The sequence below is a fragment of the Meleagris gallopavo genome, unplaced genomic scaffold (assembly GCF_000146605.3).
Source record: "Meleagris gallopavo isolate NT-WF06-2002-E0010 breed Aviagen turkey brand Nicholas breeding stock unplaced genomic scaffold, Turkey_5.1 ChrUn_random_7180001955517, whole genome shotgun sequence".
Lineage (NCBI taxonomy): Eukaryota > Metazoa > Chordata > Aves > Galliformes > Phasianidae > Meleagris > Meleagris gallopavo.
In genome coordinates, this window is record NW_011216278.1 from 1 (window position 1) to 9,193 (window position 9,193).

General features: G+C 60.2%; 1 protein-coding gene across 1 annotated transcript; it reads left to right on the forward strand.

Annotated features, from left to right (window-relative positions):
* Window positions 1-2,044: 2,044 nt before the first annotated feature.
* Window positions 2,045-9,187, forward strand: LOC104917096 (junctional adhesion molecule A). The gene is made up of 9 exons (XM_010728186.3): window positions 2,045-2,198; window positions 3,202-3,315; window positions 3,395-3,538; window positions 4,918-5,120; window positions 5,202-5,304; window positions 6,958-7,062; window positions 7,602-7,611; window positions 7,742-7,790; window positions 9,067-9,187. The coding sequence occupies exons 1-9, from the start codon at window positions 2,069-2,071 to the stop codon at window positions 9,100-9,102; spliced, it is 894 nt and encodes a 297-aa protein (XP_010726488.1). The 5' UTR covers window positions 2,045-2,068; the 3' UTR covers window positions 9,103-9,187.
* The last annotated feature ends 6 nt before the right edge of the window (window positions 9,188-9,193 follow it).

Here is a 9,193-nt window from a genome sequence, read left to right on the forward strand (position 1 = left end):
CGGAGCGGCGATAAGAGGGTGTTGACAGCGCGGCGGCGTTCGGCCGCGGGCTGCGGGCGCGGCTACGGGGGGACCGCGGGGTTGGTGTAGGAGAAACCCAAAGCGCGGCTGTGAGAACGCTGGCGGCGTGGGAATGCCGGGGGCGCCGCCCTGCTGTCCCGTCCCCTTGTTGTCCCCGTCCCGCTCTTGTCCCCGTCCCGCTCTTGTCCCCGTCCCGCTGCTCTTTCTGCGGTCGCAGGAGAACCTTTCCTTCCTCCCGTGGGGACAAAGCCCTTAGGGAACGTCGTTACCCATCCCTGGTGGTGGTGGACGTGGTCCAGTCGCGGCTATCGGCCGCACATCTGTGCCGGGGAACCTTGTGTCCCTTCCAGCCCATCTGTGTCCCCTCCACCCCATTGCTGTCCCCTCTCTGCCCCCCAGCAGTTCGGGGTGACGCCGGTGGCCCTGCAGTGACTGCCCCGAGGGCATCCAGGGTGAAGATTTGGGGAGAATAAGTGCGGAAATGGCTCTTCAAACATCCCGTCCTGCCATGGGAACAGCCATGGGGACATCCATAGGGACAGCCATGGGGACAGCCATAGGGACAGCCATGGGGACAGCCCCGTCCCCGTCCTGCCGGTGGCGGAGGAGCAGCCGTGGGTCCCCGCTCTGGGTTAATGTGTACCCAAAGGCCGAAGTTTCACTTCTCCCCATGGAGTTTCCCTTCCGTCACCGTGCGGTGATGGTGGCGGTGACGTCCCCTCCTTTGTCTCGGGGCAGTGTTGGCATTAACTCTTTTAGGGCCGTGGGGATGGGAGCAGGTGTGTGACCCAAGTGACCTGTGTGGCCCAGGACATTGGGACCCCAAATTCGGTCATTTTGGGTTGGTTTTTTTTTTTTTTTATTTTTTTTTGCCTGGCTGCCGCCCTTCCCGTGTCCCCATTGTGCGGTGGCTGCAGCTCTTCCCGTCCCCGCTCCACATTTCCTGTCCCCACCGCCGCTTCCTGTGGATCCCAGTCCCAACCCCCCCCATTTCCAGGTGGCCCCGCGGCCGCTGCCAGGTGTTGCCATTCCTGCCCTCGTGGCACAGTGTCCCCAAAGCCTCCATGGGGCTCAGGGACGTTGTGGTGAGCAATGGTCCCAAACCATGGGGTGTGGGGACACCACAGTGGCCTCTTTGCTTGGGTGTGGGGGCACTGTGTGATTTGGGGACACCGTGGTGGTCTCCTTCCTTGGCCTTGGGGACACCACCATGGTCTCTCCACTTGGGCCTGGGGACTCTATGGGGTTTGGGGACTCCATAGTGGCCTTTGTCCTTGGGTTTGGGGACACTGCGGTGCTCGGGGACACCATGGTGGCCTTCCTCCTTGGGCCTGAGTACACTGTGGCACCTGGGGACACCATGGTGGCCTTTCTTCTCGGTCTTGAGGCCACCACAGCGGTCTTCTCCACTTGGGTTTGGAGACACCATGGTGCTTGGGGACACTGTGGTGGCCTTTGTTCTTGGGTTTGGGGACATCACAGCGGTTTCCCCCTTGGACCTGGGGACGCTGTGGCACTTGGGGACACCGTGGTGGCCGACCTCCTTGGGACTGGGGACGTGGTGGTTCCCCCCCTTGGAGTTTTGGTGCCCCAGGCGTTGTGGGAGCGGCGCTGGGCGATGTCTCTGCGGTGACTCAGCGGCGCAGCGGCCGTCCCAGACCCACAGCAATGGGGCCCACGGCCCCTGGGGGTCACCGCTGCATTCCGCTGCTTCGCAACATGGGCACCGGGGTGGGGGATGGGGGTCAGCGTGGGGTGAGTGTGCGAGGACGGGCATGCGTGCGTGCACATGCGTGTGCGTGTGCGTGTGTGCGTGTGCCTGGAGCGTGGGGAGCGGTGTGAAACCGGGAGGTGACGCGGGTGGCAGCCGGCACGACGGGATTTTCCGGCTCCGCGTGGGGTCACCTCCTGGTGCCCCACACCGTCACCTCCCGACGCAGCCGTGACCCCGTGCTAATAAACCCGCGGGTCGGGAGGTGCCGTTAATCGCTAACCACATCTGGGCACTGATTAACGAGGCTGATAAGAGAGCTGATAACGGTGGGTGATGCGGAGGGGTCCTCTCCCTCCCTCTCCCCTCTGGGGATCCCCGTGTCGCTCAGCCACCTCCGCTCCCGCAGTGTCCCTGGCGGGCGCCCAGGTCACCTCGGAGACGAAGGAAGTGCCTGAGAACCAACGTGAGTCACTGCGACCCACAACTTCCAGTGGGGCCACCCGCTGCCCCACGGCCCCATTAACTGCCCCACACTGACTGCCCTATGGCCCCATCGAATGCCCCCTGGCCCCGTTAGCCACCCCATCAAGTTCCCCACGGCCCCGCTGACCACCCCACGGTCCCATTAAGTGCCCCATGGCCCCATCATCAACCCCACGGTGCCATTAACCACCCCACAGCCCCATCAAGTGCCCAATGGCCCCATTAAGTGCCCCACAGCCCCACTGAATGCCCCGCAGCCCTATTAACTGCCCCATGTCCCCATCAAAAGCCCATGACCCCCATGCGAGCCCCTCCTGGCCCCACACATGAACTCCATAACCCCACCGAGTACCCAATGGCTCCACATAAGCATCCCAAGAGTGCACCTGAACATCCCGAGCCCCCCATAACCTCACAAGAGCACCCCAGGAGCCCCACCATGGCCCCACACGAGCATTCCTTAACCCCACCAAGCCCACCATGACCTCACCAAGTCCCCTATAGCCCCCATGAGCCCCACCGTGACCCTACACGAAAATCCAATAACCCCACCAAGGCCCCATAGCCTCCCATGGCCCCACAAGTACCCCATGACCCCCCACGAGCCCCACCATGGCCCCACGCGAGCACCCCATGACCCTCCCAAGCCCCTCGTGACCCTACATGAGCACCCCACGACCCCACACAAGCGCCCTATGGCCCCACCAAGCCCCCCACAACCAACAGGAGCACCCCATAACCCTTACGAGCACCCTATGGTCCCACCAAGCCCTCACAACCCCACACAGCACCCCGTAACCTCACCAAGCCCCCTATAACTCTCCACCAGCCCCACCGTGGCCCAACGGGAGCCCCCTACGACCCCACGGGAGCCCCCTACAAGCCCACAGGAGCCCCCCACACCCCCGCCAAGCCCCCCACCACCCGCAGCAGTTGGGTTTCGGGGCGCTGCTCCCCCCGCTGAGCTCCATCTCTCCCCGCAGCCGTCGACATCCCGTGCTCTGCGTACCGCTCCGACTGGGGAAGTCCCCGCATCGAGTGGAAGTTCCAGAAGGGCTCTTCCCTGGTGCTCTTCTACTACGCGGGAGCACTCACAGGTACGGCGCCGCGCTTGGAGCTGTGGGTGCTGCCGTCTGTCCGTCTGTCCGTCCCCCAACCCTCCGCCTCTCCCCGCAGACCCCTACAAGAACCGCGTCGTGTTCTCCGTCACCTCCATCCACTTCACCACGGTGACGCGGGAGGACACGGGGAAATACATCTGTGAGGTGGTGGGGGGCGACTCCCAGATCGCCAAGTCGGAGGTCAACCTCATCGTGCAGGGTGGGTCCCCACATCCGTGTGTCCCCATGTCCCCATGTGCCTACATCCCCATGTCTAAATGTCCCCGGTTCCCCATCCTCCCACCTCCCCATGTCCTCACATCCCCACCTCTCTGTGTCCCCATTTTCCCATGTCCTCACTTCTCCACATCCCAGTGTTCCCACATCCTCGTGTCCCCACTTCCCCATATTCTCATGTCCCCACACCCCCATCTTCCCGTATCCCCATGTCCCTGTGTCCCCCATCCCCATGTCCTCGCAATCCCCAGTAGGGCTGGGGTGAAGGTGAAGGTTCCCACGTTCTTGGGTTGCACCCGGTGCTCTTTGCATCAGTGTTTCCCTATAGAACCCATAGGGGAAATGAACCTGGTTGGTTCTCCCCTGTAGAGCCTGGACAGGGTGAATCAGGATGGTGGATCCCCGTGGAACCATAAGGGATGAGAATGTCACTGCATTGCTGGGGGAACCCTGTGCTCTTTGGGTTGGTTTTTCCCTATAGAACCCACAGGGGCTGTGAATCGGGTGGGTGCTTCCCTACAGAACCCATAGGGGCAGTGGAGGTGACCCCAGGGGTTGACAATTCCCTATAGAACCCGTAGGGGTGGTGAATCAGGTTGGCGTTTCCCCATAGAACCAGTAGGGGAGGTGAACCATGTGGGTTACCCTATAGAACCCGTTGGGGAATGGAATCGGGTGGGTGCTTCCCTGTAGAACCCAGAGGAGCAGTGGAGGTGCCCATACCCTCGAGGCACACCCCGTGGTTCCCATTTCCTTCTGCAGCCCATAGTCTGACCCTTTTGGGGTCCCCCCTCGCTATCTCCCCATATCCTGACCCTTTTGGGGTCCCTCCCCTCTGTCTCTCCATAGTCTGACCCCACCCGAGGGTCTCACCACACTGCCCCTCCATTCATTGACCCTCTTGTGGTCCCCCACACTGTCCCCATACAGTCTGGCCCTTTTGGGATTCCTCCTCGCTGTCCCCCATACTCTGACCCTCTTGGGGATCCCTCCCTCCCTGTCCCCACATAGTCTGACCCCATCCTGGGGGTCTCCCTTCTCTGTCCCCCCATACACTGACACTTTTGGGGGTCCCTCCCCTTCCTGTCTCGCCATAGTCTGACCCCATCCTGGGGTTCCCCCTCTCTGTGCCCCTCTACACAGACCCTTTTGGGATCTCCCTTCTCTGTCCACCCCCTACACAGACCCTTTTAGGGTCCCCCATCTTTTCCCCCCCTGCACAGATCCTTCTGGGATCTCCCCTCACCATCCCCCCACACACTGACCCTTCTGGGGTCTCCCCTCTTTTTCCCCCCCTAACAGACCCTTCTGGGGTCTCCCCTCACCATCTCTCTCGCTGACCCTTTTGGGGTCCCCCCGCAGTGCCCCCCTCCAAGCCGGTTGCCCACGTTCCCAGCTCCGCCACCATCGGCCGCACTGCGGTGCTGCGCTGTACGGAGTCGGACGGCTCCCCGCCCCCCACGTTCCGCTGGTACCGGGACGGGATGCTGGTCCCCACCGACCCCAAAAGCAGCCTCAGCTTCCGCAACTCCTCCTACACTCTGGATTCCACCACCGGGGAGCTGGTGAGCGCCGGGGGGATGGAAACCCACGGGACCCCCGGCGCCTTCCCACCCCCACCCATGGGTGCCTCCCCCCTCCTGCAGACCTTCAATCCCGTCAGCGCCTTCGACACCGGCGATTATTACTGCGAGGCCTCCAACAACGTGGGCACGGCGCAGAGGTCGGACACGGTGCGCATGGAAGCCAGTGAGAGACGGGGCGCCACGGGGGCTGTGGGGCGGGGTACCATAGGGTGGGGTGCCATAGGGTGCCATGGGGTGGTATGGGGTGCTTCGGGTGCCAGAGGGTGGGGTAGGGTGCTATGGGTGTGATGGGGTGGTGTGGGGTGCCATGGGTGCCCGAGGGTGGTGTAGGGTGCTATGGGGTGGGGTAGGGTGCTATGGTACCCATAGGGTGCTATGGGGTGGGGTGGGGTGCCATGGGGTCCCATAGGGTGCTATGGATGGTGTAGGGTGCTGTGGGGTCCCATAGGGTGCTATGAGGTGGTGTAGAGTGCTATGGGTGTGATGGGGTGGTGTGGGGTGCCATGGGTGCCAGAAGGTGGTGTAGGGTGCTATGGGGTGGGGTAGGGTGCTACGGGGTCCCATAGGGTGCTGTGGGATGGTGTAGGGTGCTATGGGGTGGGGTAGGGTGCTACGGGGTCCCATAGGGTGCTGTGGGATGGTGTAGGGTGCTATGGGTGTGATGGAGTGGTGTGGGGTGCCATGGGTGCCAGAAGGTGGTGTAGGGTGCTATGGGGTGGGGTATGGTGCTGTGGGGTCCCATAGGGTGCTATGGGATGGTGTAGGGTGTATGGATTTGATGGGGTGGTGTAGGGTACCATGGGTGCCAGAAGGTGGTGTAGGGTGCTATGGGGTAGTATGGGGTGCCATAGGGTGCTATGGGATGGTATAGGGTGCTATGGGTGCTATGGAACGGTGTGGGGCACCATGGGTGCTATGGGATGGTATAGGGTGCTATGGGTGAGATGGGGTGGTGTGGGATGCCATGGGTGCTATGGGGTGGTGTAGGGTGGTATGGGTGTGATGGAGTGGTGTGGGGCTCCTGGGTGCAAGAGGGCGGTGTAGGGTGGTAAGGGGTGCCATAGGGTGCTATGAGGTGGTGTAGGGTGCTATGGGGTGCCATGGAGTGCCATGGGGCGGTGTAGGGTACTATGGGTTGGTATTGGGTGCTTCGGGTGCCATAGGGTGGTGTAGGGTACTATGGGGTGGTATGGGGTGCCATTGGGTGCTACGGGGTGGTGTAGGGTGCTACGAGGTAGGGTAGGGTGCTATGGGATCCCATAGGGTGCTAGGGGTGGTGTAGGGTGCTATGGGTGCGATGGGGTGGTGTGGGATGCCATGGGTGCTATGGGGTGATGTAGGGTGCAGTGGGGTGGTGTGGGGCGCCATGGGTGCCCAAGGATGGTGTAGGGTGCTATGGGGTCCCATAGGGTGCTGTAGGGTAGTGTAGGGTGCTATGGGTGTGATGAGGTGGTGTAGGGTGCTATGGGGTGGGGTTTGGTGCTGTGGGGTCCCATAGGGTGCTATGGGATGGTGTATGGTGCTATGGATTTGATGGGGTGGTGTAGGGTACCATGGGTGCCAGAGGGTGGTGTAGGGTGCTATGGGGTCCCATAGGGTGCTATGAGGTGGTGCAGGGTGCTACGGGGTCCCATAGGGCGCTGTGGGGTGGGGTGGAGTGCTATGGGGTCCCATAGGGTGCTATGGGGTGGTGTGGGTTGCTATGGGTGGGGTGGGGTGTTATTAGGGGAATCCTAGGGTGCTAAAAGGGGAATCCTAGTGGGAAATCCAAAGGGGTCCCCACGCCCCCCCCTCTGCCCCACGCCGTTTCCCCCAGGTGAGGTCAACGTGGGCGGCATCGTGGCGGCGGTGGTGGTGCTGCTGATGCTGCTGGGACTCATCGCCTTCGGGATTTGGTTCGCCTACAGCCGCGGCTACTTCCGTGAGTAGAGCCCTTCGTGCTGCCCTATAACCCCATAACCACACACCACCCCATACATCCCATACAAAACCCCATACGTGACCCCACACATCCCCTCCATACGTCCCCCCATACATCACCCCATAATCCCATGCATCACCCCACTCATCACCCCACACATCACCCCATGACCCCACACATCACCCCATACATCTTCCCACACATCACCACACACATCCTCCCCATATGTCCCCCCATACTTCACCCCATAACCCCACACATCACCCCATATATCATCCCATACAAAACGTCATACATGACCCCACTCATCACCACACACATCCCCCCCATATGTCCCCCCATACATCACCCCATAACCACACATCACCACACACATCACCCTATACCAAACCCCACACATCACCACACGCATCCCCCCCATGCATCCCTCCACACATCACCCCATAAGACCACGCATCACCCCATCACCCCACACATCACCCCATATGTCCCCCCACACATCACCCCATAATCACCCCACTGTCTCTTTTTCCTTACAGAGAGAAAAGAGTAAGCTCAGCCGTCGCTGCCGGTTCCTCCCAGCTGGGGTTTGCAGTGCTGGGAGGGATGCTGCCCGGTGGGCGCTGGGGGGGCTGGGGGCAGCAGAGCCCCCCTGATGCAGCACCTCCTCTTTTTGCAGCACTGCCTCCAAAAAGGTGATTTACAGCCAACCCTCACAGCGCAGCGACGTGAGTATGGGAGGGGGGGAACACGGGGGCGTCCCCCAAACCGCTGTGGGGTGACACTGGTGGCCAGAGGGGTCAGAGGGGACCCCGGTGCCTCCCAGGGGTGTCCCTGGAACACAGTGAGGTGACAAAACCCACACTGATACTGGGGTCCCCCCAGTGCCCAAATGCCCTTATCCCAACTGATATTGGGGTCCCCCCAGTGCCCAAATGCCCTTATCCCAACTGATATTGGGGTCCCCTCCAGTGCCCCAATCCCTTTATCCAAACAAATATCGGGGTCCTCCATTGCCCAAAACCAATACTGGGGTCCCGTGGTGCCCAAATCCCGCAATCCATACTGATATTGGTGTCTCCCAGTTCCCAAATCCCCTTATCCAAGCCGATATTGGAGTCCCCCCAGTTCCCAAAGCCCATTGTCTGAACTGTTACTGGGCTTCCCCCAGAGCCCAGATCCAATCAGTATTGGGATCCCTGCTTCCAAAAGTCTTAATCCAAACAAATTCTGTGTTCCCCACAGTGCCCAAATCCCATTATCTGTATTGATATTGGGTTCCACCACTGTCCACATCTCATTATCCGGATACTGGGGTCCCCCCAGTTCCCAAATCCCTTTATCCAAACTGATACTGGGGCTTCCCAGTTCCCAAATCCCATTATCTGAACTAATACGGGAGTCCTCCAGTGATGAAATATGAACCAATATTGGGGTCCCTCCAATTCCCAAATCCCATTATCTGTACCGATATTGGGGCGCCCCAAATGCCCAAATCCAAACCAATATTGAGGTTTCCCAATTCTCAGAATCCTTTATCTGAACCAAAATTTGGATCCTCGGTGCCCAAATCCCGTTATCTGAATGATATCGGGGTCCTCCGATGCCGAAATCAGAACCAGTGTTGAGGTCCCCCAGTTCCCAAATCCCTTTTTCTGAATATTGGGGTCCCCAAAGTGCTTAAATCCCATTATCTGAAGCGATATTGGGGTCCTGTGGTGCCCAAATCCTTTTATCTGTGCCAATACTGGGGTCCTCCCAGTTCCCAAATCCCATTATCCAAACCAATAGTGGGGTTCTCCCTTGTCCAAATCTGAACTCATATTGGGGTCCCACGGTGCCCAAACCCCTTTATCCAAACCAATCTTTCTCTGAACTGATATTGGGGAACTCTAGTGATGAAATCTGAACCAATATTGGGGTTTCTGGTGCCCAAATCCCATTACCCGAACCGATATTGGGGTCCCCCCGCTTTGCCCCCCCAACGCCTCTCTCTGTCCACAGGGGGAGTTCAAGCAGACGTCGTCCTTCCTGGTGTGACCCCACAGGGCTGTGGATGTTCCCCATCGCTGCAGCTCCACCACAATTTGAACTATTTGGGGGCTTTTGGGGGCTTTGGGGTTTTTTTTTT

Coding starts and splice junctions, on each gene's coding strand:
- LOC104917096 (XM_010728186.3), top strand. CDS start 2,069: ATGCGGAGGGGTCCTCTCCCTCCCTCTCCCCTCTGGGGATCCCCGTGT. Junction 3,539..4,917: donor GGTCAACCTCATCGTGCAGG/GTGGGTCCCCAC, acceptor GTCCCCCCGCAG/TGCCCCCCTCCAAGCCGGTT. Junction 5,305..6,957: donor CACGGTGCGCATGGAAGCCA/GTGAGAGACGGG, acceptor CGTTTCCCCCAG/GTGAGGTCAACGTGGGCGGC.